The 27,500-nt window shown below is 42.1% G+C and overlaps 1 protein-coding gene across 5 annotated transcripts in view; it reads left to right on the forward strand.

The window, feature by feature from the left end:
• Positions 1 to 27,500, forward strand: part of LOC147017759 (cysteine-rich secretory protein LCCL domain-containing 2-like) — a 206,943-nt gene that overhangs the window by 97,053 nt on the left and 82,390 nt on the right. For 4 of the 5 annotated variants that reach the window (XR_015049622.1, XM_085847645.1, XM_085847647.1 and 1 more), the window contains exons 12-14: positions 17,983 to 18,055; positions 22,732 to 22,801; positions 23,535 to 23,668. Coding sequence is in view for 3 of the 5 variants with exons in the window: in XM_085847645.1 (XP_085703771.1) it covers positions 17,983 to 18,055; positions 22,732 to 22,801; positions 23,535 to 23,668 (277 nt within the window). In the remaining 2 variants the exon portion in view is untranslated. Of the gene's footprint in view, positions 1 to 17,982; positions 18,056 to 22,731; positions 22,884 to 23,534; positions 23,670 to 27,500 lie in introns of those variants that run through there. The other variant, XR_015049623.1, reaches the window with a different exon arrangement.

Consider the following 27,500-nt stretch of genomic DNA (forward strand, 5'->3'; position numbering starts at 1 on the left):
CACCTCAATCTGCTCTGCCATTTTAAAGATATATATATATATATATATATATATATATATATATATATATATATATATATATATATATATATATATATATATATATATATATATATATATATATATATATGGCTGTCGAACCACATGACCGATGATGTCATCAATTTTTTTTTTCTGTCATCCAATTTATCCCGAGAAGACCCTCAAAGTTTCATAGTAATCTGATACAGCATCCTACATGTTGAATTTTCACGAGGATACCACTCCACCAATGACGTCATAAATAATAAAGAAATCATACCTCCATCATTAAAAAATATATATATATATATATCACTTATTCCCGATGCGGAGTACTTGCCGTGTGCCAAGTTTCAATATTTTCCTTGGTGCGGTTTTGAAGATACAGATATCCAATGTTTTTCCTTTTTTCCAACACGGCTTCCACACCACCTGACCTGTGATGTGATATAATTTTCATTAAAACATTCTACATGAGTATTCGCACCTCTGGTGAAAATTTCGTTTCAATCCAACAAGTAGTTGCAGAGAAAATGAATTTAAAAAGGAATAAACTCCCAAAATTGCAGCGGAAGTATAATAAGAATCCATCCATCGGGACCAGACTCTGTGCAGAGCGTTGGTGCTGCCTCAGCAGTCTCCTTGGCTATTGGGTATAATTCTGGATAAGTCACCACTCCAACACAGGATACCAGCATGCTGGCACTCATTTTGCCAACCTCAGAAGGATGATAGGCAGTCAACTCCACCTGGTATTAATTCAACAGCCAAGGGGGATTTGAACTCAGGATCTGAGGATCCCAAACCCACCACCCTAACCCTTAAGCCAACACCAGGCATGCAAACAACACCAACACCAACACCACCACCACCAACAACATCACCAACAACATCACCAACACCACCACCACCACCAACACCAACACCACCAACCCCACCAACACCAACAATCGATTAACCAGCCTGAAAAGTTTGGTACCCTGACAAGAAATATGTAGTGCATAGCACAATACTTGAGAAATCCAAACAAACAATAGTTGCCATGGAAACAGAAATTTGGTAATTTAAAATATTTGACCTCTCAAGTGTTTTACATGACTGAATGTTATGCATAACAAAGTTGGTTGACACATTTTCTAATTGCCACCTAATAGGTGTTTTGCATGTTTCAGATGGCATTGACCTTGATCTTTGACAAGGTTTGACCAAACCTTCCTCACAAATACCACACATACATACAAATAAGCTGTGCACGTTTCAGTTTGATATCCTGAAAAATCACTGAGGTATGGTCATAATAAATTCACAAAAAGTCCCATTTGATTATAATGGGGTGCAACAGTTGTCATGGAAACCTTTAACATGTCAAAATGGCCAAATCGATCATTCTGATTTTTGGTGAATCCATTCTGCAACCCAAAGTGCAAATCTTTTTGAAATTTTAAGTTAAATTTCAAGAAAATTGATTATTTTATGCGACCTTGACCTTTGACCTTCTGAGCTTTTGACCTCAAACAGAATGCTTAGAATAGGTTTTGATTGGTGAATCAATTCAGCGATCCAATATGCAATTTCTGTTAAACCTGGTAGAGTACCCACCCTTCTGTGGCTGGAGATTGCACATTACTTGCTGAAAAAGCATTGTATGGTATTGCAAGAAGACTGTTGATGTTTGTGTGATGTGCGTTCAAAGGGGTCTAGACTCTAGTCTCGGTGGTCTAAAGGTTAGAATGGTGTGAAAGAGTCCGAATGGTCCAGGGTGTCCAAGGGGTCTTAAGGGTAGGAGGGGTTGAAAGACATCTAAAGAGTATGTTACAATTGTAGTTACATGTCTAATGGGTCAAAAGTGGAAACATAGGGTCAAGGTGTCGGGAGGTCAAAAGGGTTGGGGGGGTCTAAAAGGTTAAAGGACATAAGGATGCAAAGGTATAAATGTCGAAAAGGTCCGTTCCAATAGTATGTAATTAATTAATAGATGTACTCACAGTCCAATAATACATAATTAATAGATGTACTCACATTCAAACAGTACTTAATTTATGGAAATACTCACATGAGTCGACCAAGGCTTCACCTTGATAAGAGTTCACCGTCCACCAATATTTTTCGGTTTTATGTAAAGTATATAGATATATATATATATATATATATATATATATATATATATATATATATATATATATATATATATATATATATATATATATATATATATAATATACAGTGGGGTGCAAAAGTATATACGAGTCCACTTAAATCGATGCAAACTTTCTCATAAACCAATTAAATCAATCCTAAATAGAGTTGAGGCAGTTCTCAAGGCAACAGGAGACAAGCCTGATGATTGATTATATGTAAAGACGGATTTGATGGTTTTTTCCGATTATAATCAGTTTTATATCCTTAAGAACTCATGGAAATCCCTTGAAAGTGTGTTTGGTTTCATATTACAATGATTGATTTTGTTATCACATCCAATTAATATTTTTCCGACTGGACTCCTACTTTTGAACCCCACTGTGTATACGTATATAGTCAATCGGATGAAAATTTGACGATTTGTGACCTTCCTCTTTGACCTGTTAACCTTATAATAAGTTTCCAGCTTTTGACTAGCTCTATCAGCTGGTTAAGTTTGGTGAAGATCAGTTTAGAATTGCAACCTGCATGTGACTGACAAAGAAACAATCATACTCGGTTAACAAATATACTTGCGAATGTTTGATTTTGTGGGATTGATGAATCTTCGATTTCGAAAGTAATAATGCATTCATTATTAAATATTTTATAAAGATGCCAAATGGAATGACTGTTAAATACTCCCACAATTGTACAGGTCTGGATTTAAAAGAGAAAAACGTAAAATTGACGAATTAAATAAAATCCATGCTGGTCACGCAATGATTGGATGACAATGGAATACCATACCGGTAGTTTATTTAACCTTCAAAGGATAAATAAAAATGCTATAATATTTGTAGAGATGCCAAAATGATGTACACTGAGACAAAACATCATTGATTGCAATAAAATTCGCTGTCAATTGTGTCTCGACCAAGCAGAGCATGTGTGCTTCATTTCTGACCTTTTGTTTTCACAGCCATCTCAAAGCAGCCAAAGCCTTCAGCACTTCTCCAATGTCAGGTTTGCTCTTGCACAGGATACACAGTCTTACTTCACCTTTTAAATGACTTCCTTCTTGAATCCTTCCATAACCATATACATGGCTTCCCTTCCATATAAATGGCTTCCCTTCTTTAATACTTAATTAACCGTTTAAATGGCTTCCCTTCTTTAATTCTTAATTACCCATTTAAATGCCTTCCCATCTTTTATTCTTAATTAACCATTTAAATGCCTTCCCATCTTTTATTCTTCATTAACCGTTTAAATGGCTTCCCTTCTTTAATTCTTAATTAACCATTTAAATGCCTTCCCATCTTTTATTCTTCATTAACCGTTTACATGTCTTCCCTTCTTTAATTCTTCATCAACCATTGAAATGCCTTCCCATCTTTTATTCTTCATGAACCATTTAAATGACTTCCCTACTTGAATTCTTCATTAACCATTTAAATGCCTTCCCTTCTTTAATTCTTAATTAACAGTTTAAATGGCTTCCGTTCTTTAATTCTCAATTAACCGTTTACATGGCTTCCCTTCTTTAATTCTTAATTAACCATTTAAATGCCTTCCCATCTTTTATCCTTCATTAACCGTTTACATGTCTTCCCTTCTTCAATCCTTCATCAACCATTTAAATGCCTTCCCATCTTTTATTCTTCATGAACCATTTAAATGCCTTACCTTCTTTAATTCTTCATGAACCATTTAAATGCCTTACCTTCTTTAATTCTTAATTAACAGTTTAAATGGCTTCTCTTCTTTAATTCTTAACTAACCGTTGAAATGACTTCCCTTCTTTAATACCTAATTAACCATTTAAATGTTTTCCCTTCTTTAATTCTTCATTAACCATTTAAATGCCTTCCCTTCTTTTATTCCTCATTAACCATTTAAATGGCTTCCCTTCTTTTATTCTTCATTTACCGTTTAAATGGATTACCATCTTTATTTCTTCATTAACCGTTTACATGACTTCCGCCTTGAATGATTACTGAATGACCCATTTTACTTGAAGCTTGATTTTGTTGAACATCCACCTCGGAAAGCCGTTGAAATGCTCCGAAAGAACTCGTTCCCCCATACATTTCCTGCAGATTTGAAAGAGAAATTCCCCTTTCAACTGTTGTAATGAAAGGATTATGGGACCTGGGTCAAAATGATTCACTGAATGCAAAGGCCAATGTATTCACCAATAAAATGCAAACCGAGTTTGGAAATCGTAATGTGACTATTTGTTAAAAATAGAAAAAGATAAGCATATCTCATTACCTCATGCTGAGGGTAGACGGATTAGAGTTTTGTGTGTTCAGTATAATCGGCAAGCTTTTCTCCATTGTCGTAGAAGACACATGAACAAACACGGAATCATTGGATGGCTGGCGATGTGACCTTTTCAATGAGAACAAGTGTCACTTTTCAACTCTCTCGCAATATGAACTTCTTGAGTTGGTTGTCAAGATATTTAGCTTTTCTTCCAAGGTCAATGTATCCACAGTAATGTTTATACAATTTTATGATATTTTTGAAATATCTAGCTCCAGTATATGGAACGTTTTTACACGTACAATACAGTACATGTCAAAGCATCAAAAATATCAACATTTAATCATCCAGAAATCTTCAAAAACTATTTTTTTGTAAACAGTGTCGAGGCTCATATATGAGCTAACATACAGAACATATAACAAAGGGAGCAGGAGAAAGGGGGTTGGGAGAGGGAAGCACAAAATAATGGGGAACAGAGATATTAGGAGATCTGTGGAAGGTAGAGGGATGGAAATTGAAGGAGGTGGGTTTGGGATGGATTAACGTGGGTAGAAAAGATCGTGGTTTTGGATGGGGGAAGATAAGAGATGGTGATGAACAGCTGCTTTAAAGTCCTGGAGAGAAGAGTGGGATTTAAGAGAGTGTGGGAGTTTGTTCCACAGGAGGAAAAAATAGAGGAATGAAAGAGTGAAGATGAGCAGTGATTCTTGATTGTGGTAGTTTTACCAGAAGAGGGTTGCTTGTGGACCTTGAGTGCCCTGCAGAAATATAAGGGGGACATGTACAGACAGAGTGGGGGGGGGGCAAGGCCAGAGAGGAGATGGTAGAAGACAGAAACACCACTGACCTGCCTGCAGTGAGAGAGTGAGAGACCCAAATATTCAGCTTCATCGCGGGAGATACCAATGATCCTAAAATCCTTGGTTTCCACAGCGTGAAGTTGAGCGAGGTGTGAGGTGGGAGCAACACCCCAGAGGGGAGAGCAATGCTCTATCAGGCTGTGGATGAAAACTTTGTATGTGGTTAGAGCTCAGGTGTGCCAAGGAATGAATTTGCACGAAATAGAATGCCCAGTCAGCGACTGGCTTTGTTGGCCAGCTTGGAAATGTGGCTTTCCCGGGAAAGACCATGGCAAATAGTGAGACCCATAAGCTTGAATGAAAAGACTTCTTCAAGAGGATTGTTGAAAAAGTAGATTGGCAGATGACCTTGGCAGATGACTTTCCTGGCAGATGACCTTGAGCAAGTGAAAGGGTGTATATAACAGAGAGAGGGTGAGCAAGAGCAGCAGAGCAGGTTTTTAGGACACGGGAGCTGACTCAGTATGGACCGGTTGCAGAATCTGAGTCTAGGTTTTACAGAAAGCTCTCCACCTTGTCAGGAGAAAAGGACCAGGAGTCCAGGAATATCTGGGTGTGGCTGGGTAAGGTGGGTACAGAAAGTGATGGGTTTGGGACACAAGATATAGAAGCAAACACTGAGTTTTGGCATTCAGCCTTTTCACGAGCAGTGTCAGCTGTGTGGCCATTTGAGGTAAGGGAGGGATGGAGGGGGGAACTTACACCAGAAACAGACTTCACCAGGATTTGGATGAGGGAGACAGTTTGAGTGTTCAGACTTGAAATGAGAAAGATGTTGTTTCCTGGCTCTGCTGAGGGTAGCCAGGGACTTGTTCCGAACTTTGTGGAAGGAGCTGAGATTATCATGCTTCAGGCCAACTGTCTTGCCGCAAGCTTCACTGTCCCATGGGTAGGAGGAAGGGTTGGATAACTGAAGATGAGATGGGATAAACCTGTGCATGAGAGAGCAAATTTCTTTGAAAGAATTCCAAGGATGAGTTGATGTCAGAGAAAGTAGAAATGCGAGACCAGTCTAGAAATTTGACCGCTGCTTGATGACCCTGCCAGTCGGTCTGAGTGAAATGCCAGACTCATCGCTGCTGAGGTGGTTCTCTAATAACAGCCAGAGTGATGTCTACTTTGACAAGCATATGGTCAGATTAATAGAATGGAACAGAGGAAGAACAGCAGATATTTTCAGGGAAATTGGTCAAAATCAAATCCAGCAGAGAAGGAGTACCATTAGTTGAGACCTGGGTTGGGAAGTTGACATATTGAGTTAGTCCCAGTGAGTTGTAGAAGTCCTTTGCTGAAGTGCCATGGCAGGTGTGGTGGAAAAGAACTCGATTTTCCACACGATGGATCAGCATACCAAAGGAGAATCTTTCATTTCGTATATACAGAGGAAGAACATTCAATGATTCACTGAAACATTCAAATGAACTTCACTAACTGGAAGTCCGAAGCTATCCCTCTTATACATAATTTGACATCCAAAAAAATGGGAAGTTGAGACATTTGGCAATTCAACTACAGGGATGAGCTGATAAGCATTTGGCAAAATAACTTAGAACTGCAATACGTGACCACTTTGGGTGGAATGGAAAGAACAACACACTCATGGCAAATGTTTGCAGTGTTAACAACCAGGTCACCCTGTTTCTATGCAGCTCGCAAGACCTTTTTTAATCGTAAGATATTCCTTTTGTCAATATGTAGGTCAAAAGACTGTTGGGAAAAGGGAAACATTACTGACAGCCAATTCAACTATAGTACAAAAATTTAAATTTATAAAGTACCAGCAGCAATTCAACAAGTGAATCTAATTGAGAATACATGAATATAATTATTTTTCTTCCACACAGGTGAGAAAGGTACCCACACCCAGCCAACTGGCATGATGACAATTGAAGTCACCACATACTGTATGAGGAAGAGAGAGTCGGGATGAGAGGATTGAAGTTTGTCCATGCTTTTGGCGAGCAATGTGGAAATGAAATCATCACTGATTGGTGGACGGTACAACACACAGATAAACAAGAGGTGGGAGTTGAGAGGAAGCCATAGCCAGAGGTATTCTTGGTGGTGTGGGGGAGTGAGGGCAGTGCAAAGAGAGTAAGTAATAGAGTTTTTGATGAAGAGATCAACTCCACTGCCAAGACGAGGTTCAGGTCTATCATCCTGAAGGAGGAAGTAACCGGGGAGAGAGACTAAGGAGTCAGAGACGTCTTGAAGGAGGAAAGTCTGTTAAGCAGATTATGTCTGGTTTGTCAGTGGCAACTTGTATGGAGAGATCAGTCAGGTTTGAGCGAAGGCCCTGGATGTCTCAGGTCTACACTGTTAACGAAGCGGGAGGGGAGGAGGCTTTGGGTGCAGAGGAGGGTAGGGGGGAGGGTAGGACTTGGGAGGAGAGGAGTAGGTATGGAGAGTTGTTGACAGTGTGGAGGAGATCGCAGAAGAGCAAGGGCGGAGGGCCAGTTGAGGAGGAGGACAAAAGGCTTGGTAGTGATGAGATGAGGCAAAGTGGTGAGTAATAAGAGAGGGGGCTGAGGGAAGTAGAAGATTTGAAGGAGGTGGAGGAATGAGTTGGAAGAGAGAGGGTAGGGGAGGGAGGCAGCTTTGTGGATGTGGTGGGGGAGTAACTTTGAGAAGGGGGGAGATTGGAGGGAGTTTGGTGAGAGGGGAGAATTTAGGGAGAAAGGTGTCGGGGGAGCTTTTGAGAAAGGTGAGAGAGAAGCTTAGAGGGGGAAAAGAGTGAAGTTTGCTTTGACGAGGGAGGAGGTGGCTGATTTGAGAGGGAAGCTTTGTGAGGGAGGGAAGATGATGAGAGCAGGCATTGTCATTGTAGAAGAGGGAGGTGTGTGTGTAGAGGGGAAGGATGAGACTTGGTCATGGTACGGAGAAGAAGGGAGTGGGCATGGGAGGGATACAAGATTTGAGGGGTTGGGAAGAGGGGGAGGTGTGATGAGAGGAAAGAAAGAGCATGCTTGAGATGTTGAGGAGTGTAGTGATTGAGAGAGTGAGATGTGTGTTGGGTTAGAATGGAGCCAACAGATGTTAGAACAACACACAGTTTGTGACTCCAGAGTAGAAGCTGCTGATACTAAAGCAGAGGACAGTGTGGAGGTGCAAAGAGAGGATGTAGGATGAGGGGTGAGATGGGAGAGGAAAGGACAGGGAATAACAGGTGAGGAGTTAGGAGTATTTAAGGAGGTGGGGTGAATTGGCTGTTGGAAAAAAGGCACAATTGATGGAATTCAAACATGCATTGCAAACTGGGGTTAAAAAAATTTTTTAAGTCAGAGATGCATTTAAAGATGTTCGGGGAAGGGTGCAGTAAGGGCAAGTTAAGAGAATGGAGAAAGGAACTCCTCTTTTTTTTAAGGTTTCTTTTTCCTTTGATCCAATATGGTGCCAGACCAGTGACCAATGATGTCACTTTTATCAAGCTATATTTCCCAAAGAGGGTGCCTGTACCACGTGATATGACATCATAATTATCATTGAAAAATTCCACAGGAGGAGGTGCTCCAATATAAAAATTGTGTCCATTGGACCAACAACTGAAGAATTTTTTTTTTTCATAATGACCGGATCAAGCATTGCACATGTCGAATTATGTCGTCATAATGAAGGCACCAATGATATTATCATTAACAAATCTTATTCCCCATGGGGAGTACTTGACAATGAGCTATGTGTAAAATTTTCCTATGGAATGGATTCAGAAATATAGAGGTGCAAAGTTTTTTGGTTTTTCCAAGATGGCGCCTGCACCAGGAGACCTTTGACATCATAATTATGACTAAAAAATTCTACATGAGACAACGCACCTATTTGAAAAATTTCGTGTTAATCAAACTAATGGTTGCTGAGAAAAGCTGTTAGCTTCCTGGACAGTTGATGTATGTTGATCAGCATCATGGATCTCGCTTCTTCATCTGTGAATCCGAGCTTCATGATGCCATCGCAAACCACAACAGCAGCATTAAACCGACAGCGTGGTAGGCAGTCCATACATGAGCAGGTTAAGCTTCCTGTCATGTATTTCCATCGTGGTAATGGTGTTCATTAACTTTGCTTCACTTTCCTTGCTCTTCTTGACCATTTCAGGTACAAGTAACATCCTTCAGCTTTGCCAGTCGGTTTGAGGAGTCGTTTTTCCCCCCTTTTGTAAAGCTCCATCAAAGCAATAGTTATTACTTCAATTTGCTGCTGCATAATACAGACATTTGACAGACATTCATTACATCAAATTTCTACTGCAACTTCTCAGCCACATAAAGTCACTTCAAAAGGATGTGAGGGACTCCTCTGTAGCATTGTCTGCACAATTTCTGAACAGGTCAGGTTCGATCTGTGACCTGCTACAGGTACCATGTAAACCTGTACTAACCTGTTCCATGGTCGGGTTGTCGGCGACTAAACCGTCTCCCCCACCAGGTTTTCTGGTGAGGAGGGTGTTTGGATATGGACACCCAGCAGGATTAAAAACAAAACCTGTCAAAGGGCGGAGGAGCTCCTTGTGAGCCAACGGCCATCCATATCTAGTGCCCAACTGTGTCTGCGGACGTCCTCCTGCAGTTGGGGTCACTTCTTATTAGGAGGTTGGTGGCAGGATTTGCACTCCGGCCACCGTAAAACCCTTCATTCCGCAAAACGCAAAAACGCAAAAATCTGAAAACCCACTCCGTGGGAGTACCTCCTGTGCAGCTTCCCTTTGCAGGGCAGCTCACCGGATGACGGGATTGGGGCAAAGCCTTCGGGACCCCCAATCGTTGATAGGAGGGAAACCACGGGGTAACATCCCTGGGTCAGATTGCGGGAGAGTGTGTCGGAGTGGTGCTGAGGTGTCGTCCACCAGACGGCGGTCTCCTTGGGTTAACCTGAGGCGGTCCCTTCGGGTGGGTGCCTGGAATGTCCTATCCCTAAGAGAGGATGATCACCTGTCTCTGTTATCATCTGAGCTCAAGCGTTTGGACATCGGGATTGCAGCTCTCTCTGAGGTTCGGAGACTGGATTGCGGCGAGATAATGGTGGGTGGTTACACCTACTATTGGTCTGGTCGCTCTGATGGTTACCATACCCAAGGAGTTGCTGTAGCTGTGTCCAATAAGCTGACCCCAATGATAATTGAGGTAACACCGGTCAACGAGCGTATTATGAGATTAAGGATTCGCCACTCCTTAGGTGTCATTTCCCTGGTCTCTGTTTATGCTCCGACTGAGGCGAGTGATCTCACCGTGAAGGACACATTCTACGCCACACTCGAGTCTGTGGTTGATCAGTGCCCCAGACGAGATACACTTCTAGTCTTGGGGGATTTCAATGCATCGACTGGAACTGATAGGGACGGTTATGAGGTGTGTGTTGGTCCCCATGGGTCAGGAACTATGAACCAGAATAGCACTAAGTTCCTTGACTTTGCAAGAAGTCATGGACTTAGGGTGGCTGGTTCATGGTTTCAGCGCCCGCAAGCTCATCGCTGGACTTGGTATTCCAATGCTGGCGGTGTGGCAAAGGAGATTGACCATGTCCTCATTGACGGTCGTTGGAGGATGATCCAGAACTGCAGGGTCTACCGGAGTGCTCAGTTCCTCAATACTGACCACAGGCTTGTTGTAGCAACTCTAAAGCTGCACCTTAAATCCTGGAGAATGGTACCATCCCAGCCTAGGCTGGATGTTGCCAAGCTCAGGGATGAGAGAGTAGCTGAGGAGTTTGCGAACAGGCTGAGTGGACACTTGGGGGGTCTGGGTGCTTTGGGGGGTCCTGAAGAGTTGTGGAGCGCCTTCAAGACCACCGTCCTTGATGTTGCCGGTAGATGCCTTGGAGCTCACCGCAGGGCAAAGAAGAATTTTGTCTCTCAAGGGACACTGGATACCATTGCCCAGAGTCGCAGGGCCAGGCTGAATGGCAGAGCTGAGCTGTTCAGGGAGCTGAGGCGTAAAACTGTACGTGCACTGAGGGTGGACAAGGAGGCCTATGTGCGAGGAATCTGTGAGGGGGTAGAGCATCACCTGTGGACAGGTGATTCTCGTCCCGCTTACAGGGGAATTCGCACATTACGTTCATCCAAGCCCATCCCTCGGAGCACTACAGTTCGAGCAGAGAGTGGTAGGCTCTTGACAGAGGAGTCTGAAGTGAAGGCCCGCTGGGCCGGTTACTTTGAGCGGTTGTACCAGGCTGATCCCCCAACTGTCGAGTTGGACGTCAAGGGTGTTACAATCACTGTTGCTGACCCTCGAATCAACTGTGGTCCACCTACGCTTGTGGAAACACGGGCTGCGGTGAACCAGTTTAAACGGGGCAAAGCTCCAGGGATCTGTGGCATCCATGCCGAACTTCTCAAGGCTGGTGGAAATGCTGCACTCGTGTCGTTGCATGCAGTTTTGTGCTCTGCCTGGAACACAGGCATCATCCCAACTGACTGGAAGAGGGGCCTTGTTGTCCCTCTCTGGAAAGGGAAGGGTGATCGCCAAGACTGCAACAACTACCGAGGGGTGACGCTGCTCTCAGTGCCGGGCAAGGTCTTTGCTCGGATAATTCTCGATAGGGTTCGCCACCATCTGCTTGAGCACCAGCGTCCACAGCAGTCAGGCTTTACACCAAAGAGGTCAACGATTGACCGTATCCTTGCACTTCGTGTCCTCACCGAACGCAGACGAGAGTTTCGGCAGGGGCTGCTTGCAGCCTATGTTGATCTCTGTAAAGCGTTCGATTCAGTGAATCGGGACGTCCTCTGGAGGATTCTTGGTCTTCGTGGGGTGCCACCAAAACTGATCGATCTGATGTCTGAACTCTACTCTGGTACTGAGAGTGCTGTGAAGTGTGGTGGTACCATCTCTGACTTATTTCCAGTTGTTACTGGAGTTCGTCAGGGATGTGTACTTGCCCCCACACTTTTCAGCACTTGTATGGACTGGATTCTAGGGAGGATGTCGGAGAGATCAAGTTGCGGTGCGTCATTTGGGAATGTCAAGATCTCGGACCTTGACTTTGCAGATGATGCAGTCATCTTTGCGGAGACTTTAGACATCCTCTTGGGGGCCATCGAGGTGCTGAATGAGGAGTCGGAGCCGTTGGGATTACGGGTTTCTTGGGTCAAAACTAAGATCCAGGCTTTCGGTGACATCTTGGATGCTGCTGTCCTGTCTGTGTCTGTTTGTGGTGAGGATGTTGAGGTCGTGGAGAGATTCACTTACCTTGGCAGTGATATTCATGTCTCTGCTGGCTGCGAGTCAGAGGTCAATAGACGTCTGGGTCGGGCCTGGGGAGTCATGGATTCACTGGATCATGGGGTGTGGCGCTGCCGGTACCTGTGCGGGAGGACGAAAGTCCGAGTCTTCAGGTCCTTGGTACTTCCAGTCTTGCTCTATGGGTGCGAGACTTGGACTCTGACCAAGGATCTGAGACGGAGACTTAATTCCTTTGGTACCAGGTCTCTTCGGAGAATCCTTGGCTATCGCTGGTCGGATTTTGTGTCCAACGAGCGGTTGCTGAGAGAGACTCGGATGAGATTTGTTACCTGCATAGTCCGTGAGCGTCAGCTGCGGCTGTATGGACATGTGGCTCATTTTCCTGACTCTGATCCTGCTCACCAGATTCTCTCAGCGAGGGAGTCTCATGAGTGGAGGAGGCCAGTGGGTCGACCACGTGCCTCATGGTTGCAACAGGTTGACCATCATCTCAAGGAGATGGGGATGGGCCTGGCATCTGCCTGGGGGATGGCCAGACGGAGGCCCCTGGAGTACCGGCGGAAAGTGGACGCAGCGACGTGCTGTTCTGGCACATGCTCCCATACCTGACCTGACCTGACAAGACTGTTTCTTATTGCATGAAATGTTCCCTTTCTTACCACTGAAGTGAAATATGAAATTCAAACATATTTAGCAGGATGCAGCTAGATTAGCTCAAAAGTTAAAAAAAAAACGTTAAAAACTACAAAGATTATTCCAGGAATTGCTTTAACAATATAAATCCATTAACCCATCTTCACCATTGTTAGTTTATTAATACAAATAATATTCCAAGAATGTTTTAACAATATAAAATCACATTAACCAATCTTCACCATTGTTAGTTTGTTAATACAAAGAATATTCCAAGAATGTTTGAACAATATAAAATCACATTAACCCATCTTCGCCTTTGTAAGTTTGTCAATACAAAGAATATTCCAGCAATGTTTAAACAATATAAAATCACATTAACCAATCTTCACCATTATGAGTTTGTTAATACAAAGAATATTCCAAGAATGTTTGAACAATATAAAATCACATTAACCAATCTTCACCATTGTAAGTTTGTCAATAAAAGAATATTCCAAGAATGTGTCAACAATATATAATCACAATAACCAATCTTCACCATTGTTAGTTTGTTAATACAAAGAATATTCCAAGAATGTTTGAACAATATAAAATCACATTAACCCATCTTCGCCTTTGTAAGTTTGTCAATAAAAGAATATTCCAAGAATGTGTCAACAATATATAATCACAATAACCAATCTTCACCATTGTTAGTTTGTCAATACAAAGAATATTCCAGCAATGTTTAAACAATATAAAATCACCTTAACCAATCTTCACCATTGTTAGTTGGTCAATACAAAGAATATTCAAGGAATGTTTAAACAATAAAGAATCACATGAACCCATCTTCACCATTGTTAGTTTGTTAATACAAAGAATATTCAAGGAATGTTTAAACAATATAAAATCACATTAACCCATCTTTTCCAATCTCAGTTTGTGAATACAAAGAATATTCAAGTAATGTTTAAACAATATAAAATCACATTAACCCATCTTCGCCTTTGTAAGTTTGTCAATAAAAAGAATGTTCCAATAATGTTTCAACAATAGAAATCACATTAACTTATCTTCACCATTGTTAGTTTGTTAATACAAATAATATTCCAGGAATGTTTGAACAATATAAAATCACATTAACCCATCTTCACCATTGTTAGTTTGTTCATACAAAGAATATTCCAGCAATGATTAAACAATATAAAATCACATAAACCCATCTTTTCCAATCTAAGTTTGTGAATACAAAGAATATTCAAGGAATGTTTAAACAATATAAAATCACATTAACCCATCTTTTCCAATCTAAGTTTGTGACCACAAAGAATATTCCAGGAATGTTTAAACAATATAAAATCACATTGACCCATCTTCACCATTGTAAGTTTATTAATACAAAGAATATTCCAGGAATGTTTAAACAATATAAAATCACATTGACCCATCTTCACCATTGTAAGTTTATTAATACAAAGAATATTCCAGGAATGTTTAAACAATATAAAATCACATTGACCCATCTTTTCCAATCGAAGTTTGTTACCACAAAGAATATTCCAGGAATGTTTAAACAATATAAAATCACATTGACCCATCTTTTCCAATCTAAGTTTGTGAATACAAAGAATATTCAAGGAATGTTTAAACAATATAAAATCACATTAACCCATCTTTTCCAATCTAAGTTTGTGACTACAAAGAATATTCCAGGAATGTTTAAACAATATAAAATCACATTAACCCATCTTTTCCAATCTAAGTTTGTGACCACAAAGAATATTCCAGGAATGTTTAAACAATATAAAATCACATTAACCCATCTTTTCCAATCTAAGTTTGTGACTACAAAGAATATTCCAGGAATGTTTAAACAATATAAAATCACATTAACCCATCTTTTCCAATCTAAGTTTGTGACCACAAAGAATATTCCAGGAATGTTTAAACAATATAAAATCACATTGACCCATCTTCACCATTGTAAGTTTATTAATACAAAGAATATTCCAGGAATGTTTAAACAATATAAAATCACATTGACCCATCTTTTCCAATTGAAGTTTGTGACCACAAAGAATATTCCAGGAATGTTTAAACAATATAAAATCACATTGACCCATCTTCACCATTGTAAGTTTATTAATACAAAGAATATTCCAGGAATGTTTAAACAATATAAAATCACATTGACCCATCTTCACCATTGTAAGTTTATTAATACAAAGAATATTCAAGTAATGTTTAAACAATGTAAAATCACATGAACCCATCTTCGCCTTTGTAAGTTTATCAATAAAAAGGATATTCCAGTAATGTTTAAACAATATAAAATCACATTAACCCATCTTCACCATTGTTAGTTTGTGAATGCAAAGAATATTCTAAGAATGTTTCAACAATATAGAATCACATTAACAAGTCTTCAACATTGTTCGTTTGTTACTTCAAAGAATATTCCAGGAATGTTTAAGCAATATAAAATCACGTTAACCAATCCTCTCCATTGTTAGTTTGTCAATACAAAGAATATTCCAGGAATGTTTAAACAATATAAAATCACATTAACCCATCTTCACCATTGTTAGTTTGTGAATGCAAAGAATATTCTAAGAATGTTTCAACAATATTTAATCACATTAAACAATCTTCACCATTGTTCGTTTGTTCCTTTTCAACAATCATTTTATAACTATCCATATAAATTTCGAGCAATGATTGTCAGCAATTTACATTGTACAAGGGTTGTGTAACTTTGCACATCATCCTGAATTTGTGTAACTTTGCACATCCTCATGGGTTGTGTAACTTTGCACATCCTCATGGGTTGTGTAACTTTGCACATCCTCCTGAATTTGTGTAACTTTGCACATCCTCATGGGTTGTGTAACTTTGCACATCCTCATGGGTTGTGTAACTTTGCACATCCTCATGGGTTGTGTAACTTTGCACATCCTCCTGAATTTGTGTAACTTTGCACATCCTCGTGGGTTGTTTCACTTTGCACATCCTCGTGGGTTGTTTCACTTTGCACATCCTCCTGAATTTGTGTAACTTTGCACATCCTCATGGGTTGTGTAACTTTGCACATCCTCATGGGTTGTGTAACTTTGCACATCCTCCTGAATTTGTGTAACTTTGCACATCCTCGTGGGTTGTTTCACTTTGCACATCCTCGTGGGTTGTGTAACTTTGCACATCCTTGTGGGTTGTGTAACTTTGCACATCCTCGTGGGTTGTGTAACTTTGCACATCCTCGTGAGTTGTGTAACTTTGCACATCCTCATGGGTTGTTTCACTTTGCACATCCTCGTGGGTTATATATCTGTGCACATACACGTGGGTTGTGTATGTTTGCACACATCCTCGTGGGTTTTGCATCTTTGCACATCCTCGTGGGTTGTATAACTGTGCACATACGCGTGGGTTGTGTATGTTTGCACACATCCTCGTGAGTTGTGTAACTTTGTACATCCTCGTGGGTTGTTTCACTTTGCACATCCTCGTGGGTTGTATATCTGTGCACATACACGTGGGTTGTGTATGTTTGCGCACATCCTCGGGGGTTGTGTATCTTTGCACATCCTCGTGGGTTGTATAACTGTGCACATACGCATGGGTTGTGTATGTTTGCACACATCCTCATGGGTTGTGTAACCTTGCACATCCTCGTGGGTTGTGTTACCATTGGTTCCTTCATAATTACTTATTTAACTGAACGCTTCTTAGAATACTGTTAAATAATGTGCTCATGGTGAAGTGAAAATACATTTTCTTCATTTACTGGTCTTGGAGTGTCTCCCGAGAAAGGTGTAGTGGCAGTGCAGGTGTAGAAAGGTTTAAATTGGGATTAGATCGGTCCCTCGATGCATTGGAGATCGAGGAGTGTGGTGATATTGGCGGGAACCCGTAGGTAGTTCATTGTTTGGTTATAGATGGGTGGTAGTGTACATGTGTTTTGATTGTAATGTCTGTGAGATGGTTTCATTGACATAAATGTGAATGTGCAGTTGGTATTTGTGTATTCCTCACCAGACAACTGCCTTCGTCCTCCACCGCTCAATGGTTTAATCGTAACAATAAAAATTTTAATTTCTCACCCAACAACTGTCTTTGATTTAACATTAATTTTATTTGCATTTTTAACTCCTCCCCTTCTCTCCATTGAAATAGTCTTTCATCAGATGGATTAATATTTTTAATGTTTGTTGGTGTAGTGCAGGCAGGATGAACTGAATGGCCTCCTCCTGTGCCAATCCCGAAGGGGATGACACACAATTGCAACGTCTCTGTCTGTCTATCCGTTTGGCTCTGTATATTTTCCACGTCTATAATTTTTTTGCCTTTTTATTTTGCAAACAGTTTTCTCTGAAACGGCTCGACCGATCCATGCTAAATAGTAAACAGAGGATTCCCAATGGAGAAAGTTTTATTGTTAACTCTGACATCATAGGTCACATGGCATGACAGCCATATTGGATTAAAGGAAAAAAATTTGGACGTCATTTTCTCCAAAACTGCTCAACGCCGAAAATTGAAACTTGACATGTGTCGTCAACTCCCCATGGAATATATAGGGTGATATCGATGACATCATCGGTGAAGCGGTGTTCCAGCCATAATTGGTTGAATTGAAATTCTTATCTGAAAAATCTCAAACTTCATATATCTGATCAATGACCATATGTGAGTGAAAAATTAAATTTATGACATTCATAACGCATATCAAGAAACTATGTGACGTACATAATAGGGTGTATGGATGATATGGGTATGCAGGTCATAATAGCAGTGGGTCATAATAGTAGCGTGTTCAGTTAACGATGGGATTTTTGTTCAGAATGAACATGTGAGATGAGACTTTGTGCTCTGCGAGTGCCGTTCTAGTTCCTTGTTGTTATTTTCCTTATTAGTCCAGACCATTGATTGCAGAACGACCGTGGCACAACTCTGTCCCTTTGAGAAGAAGATCACACATTGCCCTCGGTGAGCTATATATAAGAAACATCCACTCCCTTCTTCTCATTCCTTCCTATCCCTCTCACTCTCCATATTGTCACCATTTATTGTCACCATTGCTCACCCCTCTGTCAACATTATTTCCATGAACATAACTTTGCTTTTGTGTGTTCGTTTTCTTAAAATGCTTTGATATAAACGAGGGACTGACGGGTAACCAAGATGTATGCGCACTCGTCTCTGAGCGGTTGAGCTCGGGTTTGAATCCCGACCCAGGTATAAACTGTGATGCTGATGTTTCGCATGGAATCGATGTTTGTGCCGTCCCTCAGAACGACCCATCTGTCCAGCATTGGTCATTGTTGGGTCATCAGGGTGTCACTTTGGCATTTAAATCGGCAAATACACCCAGTGGTGTCAGTTTCCAATCCGGGGCGGGTTGGGACAGTAACTTACAAATTTGGACAGCGTGCCAGTGCCAGTGATAACTTGGCGACTCTTCACCGAAATACACTGTGGGATCATTAACGTCCACCAGCAGACAGGACACCACCCAGCTTAATGTCCATATCTGGGGGACATGCTCATTGATAAAATACCCTGCCTGCAAAAATGCAATCTGACAATTGTGTCGAACCTGAGAGGTTGTTGTTGTTGTTGATTTGTAATTTTCTTTTTTCCTCCTTTTCAGGGAAGGAGGCATGGGCTTGGGTAAAAACACATAGCACTCCTTGATGAGACTCCCACCAACAGCACTCCTTACACACAATCACCCATCAACGCTCAATCTATCTAAAAGTCCTGCCAACATCCCTATATCCCTCTATCTCCATAACTTCCAGGTACCTATCTAATTTTAATTTAAACTCATCTCATGTTTCTGCTGCCACTACCTTTCCAGGGACACCATTCCATGCATTAACCACACACACACACACACACACACACACACACACACACACACACACACACACACACACACACACACACACACACACACACACACACACACACACACACACACACACACACACACACACACACACACACACACACACACACACACACTGCCTTTTCCATAACCATTGTTCAAATAAAGATCAAGGGATGGATCCACACGATCATTTATTGTGACCATCCCTACCTTGTTTACATACTTTTTGAAGGAACATCCTGACATCCTATTACATTTTAACTCTTGCCAAAGGAGAGGATATTCCGTCCGTTTGGATCCATTTGTTACTTGGCAATTTTTTTTTTAATTTTTGACAGGTATGTTGATCACCTCCGTTTTTGTCACGGCTCGGCACGGCTCGGCTCGGCACGGCACAGCTCGGCTTGGCTCGGCATTGGCTTGGCTCGGCTCAGTTCGGCACAGCACGGCCTGGCTCAGATTGGCTCGGCTCGGCTCAGTTCGGCACAGCACGGCACGGCTCAGATTGGCTTGGCTCGGCTTGGCTCAGTTCGGCACAGCACCGCACAGTTCAGATTAGCTTGGCTCTGCTCAGCTCAGTTTGGCACAGCATGGCACGGCTCATATTGGCTTGGTTTGGCTCAGCTCAGTTCGGCACAGCACGGCACGGCTCATATTAGCTCGGCTCAGCTCGGCACAGCATGGCTCAGATTGGCTTGGCTCGGCTCAGTTCGGCATAGCATGGCCAGGCTCAGATTGGCTTGGCTCGGTTCAGTTCAGCACAGCTCGGCTCGGCATGTTTGTTTGTTACATGGCAAAAAAAAAAATTTTCGGACAAGTATGTTGATCACCTCCATTTGTTCGTGTGTTTGTTTGTTTGTTTGTCTGTCTGCTCACCTCCATGCCTGGTGTTGGCTTAATGGTTAGGGTGGTGGGCTTTGGATCCTCGGGTCCTGAGTTCAAATCCTGCTTAGCTGTTTAATTATTACCAGGTGGGGTTAACTCGGCCTGTCATCCTTCCGAGGTCGGTAAAATGAGTGCCAGCATACTGGTATACTGTGTCGGAGTGGCGACCCGTCCAGGATTGTGCCCAACAGCCAAGGGGACTGCTTAAGCAGCACCAACGCTCTGCACAGATTATGGTCCCAATCTGCTCTGCTCTGCTCGTCTCCAGCTCAACCGATCGTTCTGAAATTTTCAGAGATAAATGTCACCGACCCTGTGACGGTCCCGCGTTGAAACTTCGTACAATTCGGTCGACTGAAAAGGTCTACATATGCCAATAGGCCAATTTGAGCCAAATTTTCTAAAATCCTCAAATTTCATCTGATTGACTTGAAATTTGAACAGGATTTGCATTTCAGGTAAATTAATTTAAATACCTATTACTTTTGAGGTTATCTTAGGTAAAAAGGTAAACATAGGCCATTAGGTCAACCCAAAATAGGCCGAATTATAAAATTGTCAATTTTCATCCGATTGACTTGAAATTTGAAGACCATTTGCATATCACATCACTGAATTCAACCACCTATTAATTTTGAGGTCAACATAGGCCAAAAGGATAATTTGGGCCAAATCAGGCCAAATTTTTGAAAATCCTTCATATTTATCTGATTGACTTGAAATTGAAGACCATTTGCATATGAGATCGCTAAACTGAACCACCTATTAATTTTGAGGTCAGCATAGACCACAAGGTCAACATAGGCCGAATTTCTAAAATCCTCAATTTTAATCCAATTAACATGAAATTTGAAGAGCATTTGCATATCAGGTCACTGAATTCAATCACCTACTAATTTTGAGGTGAACATAGGCCAAAAGGTCAAAATAGGCCAAAAGGCCAATTTGGGCCAAATTTTGTAAAATCCTCAGTTTTCATCTGATTGATGTGAAACTTGAAAACAATTTACTTCTCAGGTCAATGCATTCAACCACCTATTAATTTTGAGGTGAACATCAGCCAAAAGGTCAAAATAGGCCAAAATATTTTGTTTTCAGTGGGATACACTGATCGGCTTCACGGTTTGGGTGATGGCTTGGGATCCTAGGATCCTGAGTTTGAGCCCCGTTGGCCGCCGCATTAACACCAGGGAGTTGACTTAGCCTGTCATCCTTCTGAGGTTGGCGAAATGAGCACCAGTGTACTGGTTATAGGGGCACTGCATCAGCAGCATAGCTGCGCCCTTAAGCAATGATGCAACCAGCAGCCAAAAAGGCTGCACACGAAGGGAAGGGAGGTGTCCGATCAAAGCGGGGTTGCATCAAAGTGGGACGTCTTGGTACTTGGTCATCACTGCCAGCAGTTATAAAGTGGTGGTTCTAATTATGTCGATTATTAATTACATAACAGATAACACACCAGTACACAAACACCACACCAAATATACTACACAAAACAACACAAACGCACAAAATAGGTCCAGGTGAGGGTCTGCAATCTCTGATTGCTCTTTCTCGTTAAAAATGTTTTTATTACGTACGTACGTATGTTTGCATGTACATATATGTACACATGTATATAGGTATGTATATTTATGTATGCATGTACACATGTATGTATGCATGTATATTTATGTATGCATGTACACATGTATATAGGTATGTATATTTATGTATGCATGTACACATGTATGTATGCATGTATATTTATGTATGCATGTACACCTGCATATAGGTATGTATATTTATGTATGCATGTACACATGTATGTATGCATGTACACCTGCATATAGGTATGTATGTATATTTATGTATGTATGTACACATGTATGTATATTTATGAATGCATGTTCACCTGTATATAGGTATGCATGTATATTTATGGATGCATGTACACTATGTACACATGTATGTATATTTATGAATGCATGTTCACCTGTATATAGGTATGCATGTACACTATGTACACATGTATGTATATTTATGAATGCATGTTCACCTGTATATAGGTATGCATGTATATTTATGGATGCATGTACACTATGTACACATGTATGTATATTTATGAATGCATGTTCACCTGTATATAGGTATGCATGTACACATGTATGCATGTATGTATATTTATGTATGCATGTACACCTGTATATAGGTATGTATGTATATTTATGGATGCATGTACACCTGTATATTGGAATGTATGTATATAGGTATGTATGTATATTTATGTATGCATGTACACATGTGTATATGTATATTTATGTATGCATGTACACATGTATGTATGTATGTATGTGTGAATGAAAATCATCGGAAAGTAACCAGGATTGGCCCAATCTTCACCTTACACAAGTGTTGGTGGTATGCAATGTTATCCCCCCTCCCCCCCATTCCCCTGGGAAAAGGGGGGGGGTGGGGGTAGGACAACGACTTGTCATTGCTCCTGAAGGGAGCGGGTGTTTCTCGTAATATCTAATTCACACAAACTTTGTTATGTACAACCATTGTCGGTTCTTGTGATGTGGAACCGAGCGTGTCACGGGGTCTTTTTGTTTCCTTTTGAGTCGTCAATTTGTCAAGGCCTCACCTCGTATCTCACCGTTCACAACATGTCATACATCCTGTGTGCACGAAATGAATGAATAATCATACAGCGCTTCATTTTAAATGACTCAAAAGTAGTTTTTCATCCCGTGCTTCGGTGGAATCATTGAACTTTCGTTCACCCTGATGTGGGTAAGAAAGAATAACAAGGCCCAGGCTGCACCGCGCCGCGGTATTTATGGATGTGGTTTTAGTAAATTCCACACGTCACAGTTTCATACGTTGTACTTTCTTGTTCCAGAGTTTACTGCCAACCACGCTGCAGCCGGGCTGATCGTGCCCCAGTGTTTGGCAACAAGGTGTATGCAGATGTGAGTTTCACAGGAATGTAGTCACAGCTACACATAGCCAGGGGTCCGTCAGAGAGCCAGGAAGGGGCTGCAAAATGGCCGGGTAACTGGGGGTAATGAACGAGTGGCCGGGTAACTGGGGGTAATGAACGAGTGTCTGGGTAACTGGGGGTAATGAACGAGTGTCTGGGTAACTGGGGGTAATGAACGAGTGTCTGGGTAACTGGGGGTAATGAACGAGTGGCCTGGGTAATGGGGGTAATGAACGAGTGTCCGAGTCGCTGGGGGTAATGAATGGGTGGCCTGGGTAACTGGGGGGTAATGAGTGAGTGTTCGGGTAGCTGGGGGTAATGAACGAGTGGCTGGTTAACTGGTGGGTAATGAGTGAGTGTCCAGGTAACTCGGGGTAATGAGTGAATGTCCGAGTCACTGGGTGTAATGAATGAGTGGCTGGGTAACTGGGGGTAATGAATGAGTGTCCAGGTAACTCAGGGTAATGAATGAGTGGCCCGGGTAACTTGGGGGTAATGAGTGAATGGCTGAGTAACTCGGGCGGTAATGAACGAGTGGCTGGGTAACTTGTGGGTAATGAATGAGTCAAAGCATGAAATTGTGCAAATTCTAAGCGATCATAACATCAAATTGTTCCTTCATGTTGTCATTAGTCCTTCACAATGGGAGACGCTCATCCTTGCACGTACAAACAATGGTGATGTGTACCCAGCGGTTGAGTACGATGTGTCTCCTCAAACAGAGTTCCAGTATATGTCGGGCTGCCCTGCATGCTGGAGTGATTGCAGACACGAAGGGGGGCTACGTCGATGTGGTACCCTTGAGGGAGAAGAAGAGGTACGCCGGTACCTTCCACAACGGAATCAAATCACAAAGGTACGAAACACGTATGTAGGTCGTGCGGTTACCATTTTCGTTTTGTTTATATTCCTCTGTTTCTTGTGTATTATTTTGTTTACATACCTTATGTTTGCTTGTCACACCCAATCAGAGTAATAAAAGTACTTCAGCACAGGTTAGTAATGTGGAAATGCTGTCCAGTAATGTTAGAGATGTCATCATGATGATCAATATTAATGAATTAATTACATGGCATTATTTTATTAATTTTAGACGATGTCAAAGATTGTACATGAGATGCTGACAAGTGAACTGGTCTAACATGCATGATAAAGGGGGATTCATGGTTCAGATTCGTACCGAACAATCAGTATAAGCACCCATTGCCTCAGAGGCACAGCCGAGCCCTCTCAGCCAATGATGCCTCCCTCAAGGTGAAGCACATGCTTAGTGGGGAACACCAAACAGGTATTGAGCTTCACACCACGTTATCATGTGACACACCATAAGGGATTCATCACATAATCCTCACTAAAGTGTGTGTGTGTGTGTGTGTGTGTGTGTGTGTGTGTGTGTGTGTGTGTGTGTGTGTGTGTGTGTGTGTGTGTGTGTGTGTGTGTGTGTGTGTGTGTGTGTGTGTGTGTGTGTGTGTGTGTGTGTGTGTGTGTGTGTGTGTGTGTGTGTGTGTGTGTGTGTTGATACTACTCATACAGTTCTGGCCAGATTCATCCAGACTTGCTACTTTAGACTAGCATGACACCAATTAGTGCATAGAGGTGTATTTATCTTTGGTGGAGGTCTTGGGGGTCGAGAGGGGAATAGTGGGTGTGGAGGGGGGGGGAGTGGTTGGGGGACGATTGGGGGAGGCAAATTCTCCTGATGTGAATGTGCATCGTGTGGCGCCGCTCCAGGTGTGAGAGGGCATTACAAGTCCCCACCTTTCACAGTACAGTATTCCTGTCCCCAAGTTTTTCAGTGCAGTGAGGTGTTTTGATGAATTACACGTTTGAATCAGGATAATCACATAACCCCCCCCCCACCACCTTGCCCCCCACCACCTTGCCGCTCCTGTTGCGTGTTTCTCGTTTAAATACAAGAATGACCACACCTGCGACAAAATCCGGTCACGAGCCGATTGGGAAACGCACATTTAAAGCACTTGTAACTGATGAACAGTTTTTCAACACACATTTAATGTGATATTAAAATATTAACTCGACACCTCTCATCCACGTCAGCCTCTGCCACTGTCACATCAGATCGAGCCGATTCGTCACAGTCACGTATTGTTTAACCCTAACATGGGGCCATTCAAAAATTACGTAATGCTATGTTTTTTTAGGGAGGTGTGTACCATACGTAGTGATGGGCTTAATTAAGCCTCACGAATAACTTTTATTCGACATTGATTCGATTTTTCGGGGTCCCTCGTCGTGAGTAGCACTCGACCCAAACAAAACCAATGGAAATCTAGTGTAACAAACCGGGACAGTGTATAATCAGCAGAGGCCAACATACTTGATGCCTCAGGCCCACCAGAAAATGAAGATGGCGGCCATATTATTTTGTCTGGGTGCCATGGTGGGTGGAGTCAAGCGACAAATGTGGGTGGGGTCCGGCAGCTGTCTGACCAATGGGTGCACATTTCAAAAATCGACCCCCAACAAAACCACAACAGCAACAACAACCATGTGGAGCTCTTGTACATCTGAGAGAAGTCGCAGGTAAAAAACATGAAGGTTTTATTTTTTATTTTTTTGTATACCTTGTCGAGGCTCGTGTGAGATCTAACACACAACGCACAGCAAGGGGGACGTGAGACAAGAGGTGCGGGAGTAGGAAGGACAAAACAGTTGGGAACAGAGACATTAGGAGATCTGTGGAAGGGAGAGGAATGGGGTGGGGAACATGGGGAATACAAGATGGACATTACAGGGACTTTCAGGAAGGAAAGCAGGGAATTTGAAGGGGGTGGGCTTGGGTGGATTATCGGGGTTAGAAAAGATCAAGGATTTGGATGGGGGGTGATAAGAGGTGGTGGTGAACAGCTCTTTTGAAGGCCTGGAGGGAAGAATGGGATTGAATAGAGTGAGGGAGTTTATTCCAAATGTGGGAAAAATTAGGATTGAAAGAGTGAAGGTGAGCAGTGATTCGTGATTTTGGTAGTTTTACCAGAAGGGGGTTGTTGGTGGACCTTGAGCGCCCTGCGGAAATGTGGTGGGGACAAATCGCAGAGAGAGCAGGGGGGGGCGAGGCTGGAGAGGAGATGGTGGAAGACAGAAAGACCACCGACCAGCCTGCGGTGAGACAGTAAGAGGGAGATTGATATATATTATATATATATATATATATATATATATATATATATATATATATATATATCGTATTTATTCTAATGGAAGCCCCCCTTCTAATAAAGCCCCTCCCCCCTCTTTGAGAAATTTTTCATGCCTCAAGGGTGTCTCTAATAATAGCCCCCCTCCCCTGTCACCCAGTGTGAAACAATTGAGACAGCTGTAGCCTGTAGAGGGAGCCTGGCCCGCCTGCCCAGGCCGGGACCCGGCTTTGTTGACAGGTGTGGTTGACGGTGGTCAAGTCAGTGTGGTGTCGTATTCTGCATAATTTATACCCCTCTACCTTGACAATACTTGTATCTTCATTATAAAACAAATAAGTAATAAAAAAATTGTATGTTTGTGGATTGTTTCTAATAAAGGCCCCCTCCCTCCTTGATCAAACTGGTATTCTGATAAACACCCAGGGCTTATATCAGAATAAATACTATATACAGTGGGGAGAACAAGTATTTGATACACCGTTGATTTTGCAGGTTTTCCCACTTACAAAGCACGTAGAGGTCTGTAATTTTTATCAGAGGTACACTTCAACTGTGAAAGACGGAATCTAAAACAAAAATCCTGAAAATCACATTGTATGATTTTAAAATATTTAATTTGCATTTTATTGCATGAAATAAATATTTGATACATCAGAAAAACAGAACTTAATATTTGGTACAGAAACCTTTGTTTGCAATTACAGAGATCAGACGTTTCCTGTAGTTCTTAACCAGGTTTGCACAGACTAGAGCAGGGATTTTGGCCCAATCCTCCATACAGATCTTCTCCAGATCCTTCAGGTTTCGGGGCTGTTGCTGGGCAACACAGACTTTCAGCTCCCTCCAAAGATTTTCTATTGGGGTCAGGTTTGGAGACCGGCTAGTTCACTCCAGGACCTTGAGATGCTTCTTACAGAGCCACTCCTTAGTTGCCCTGGCTGTGTGTTTCAGGTCGTTGTCATGCTGGAAGACCCAGCCACGCCCCATCTTCAATGCTCTTGTTGAGGGAAGGAGGTTGTTGGAAAAGATCTCGCGATACATGGCCCCAACCATCCTCCCCTCAATACGGTGCAGTTGTCCTGTCCCCTTTGCAGAAAAGCATCTCCAAAGAATGATGTTTCCACCTCCATGCTTCACGGTTGGGATGGTGTTCTTGGGGTTGTACTCATCCTTTTTCTTCCTCCAAACACGGCGAGTGGAGTTTGAACCAAAAAGCTCTGTTTTGGTCTCATCATACCACATGACCTTCTCCCATTCCTCCTCTGGATCATCCAGATGGTCATTGGCAAACTTCAGACGGGCCTGGACATGTGCTGGCTTGAGCAGAGGGACCTTGCGTGCGCTGCAGGATCTTAATCCATGACGGCGTAGTGTGTTACTTATGGTTTTCTTTGATACTGTGGTCCCAGCTCTCTTCAGGTCATTGACCAGGTCCTGCTATGTAGTTCTGGGCTGATCCCTCACCTTTCTCATGATCATTGAGGCTCCACGAGGTGAAATCTTGCATGGAGCCCCAGACCGAGGGAGATT

Source organism: Eptatretus burgeri, chromosome 11 (genome assembly GCF_056783735.1).
Source record: "Eptatretus burgeri isolate ZD-2024b chromosome 11, Ebu_testis_v1, whole genome shotgun sequence".
In the NCBI taxonomy this organism is placed as follows: Eukaryota; Metazoa; Chordata; class Myxini; order Myxiniformes; family Myxinidae; genus Eptatretus; species Eptatretus burgeri.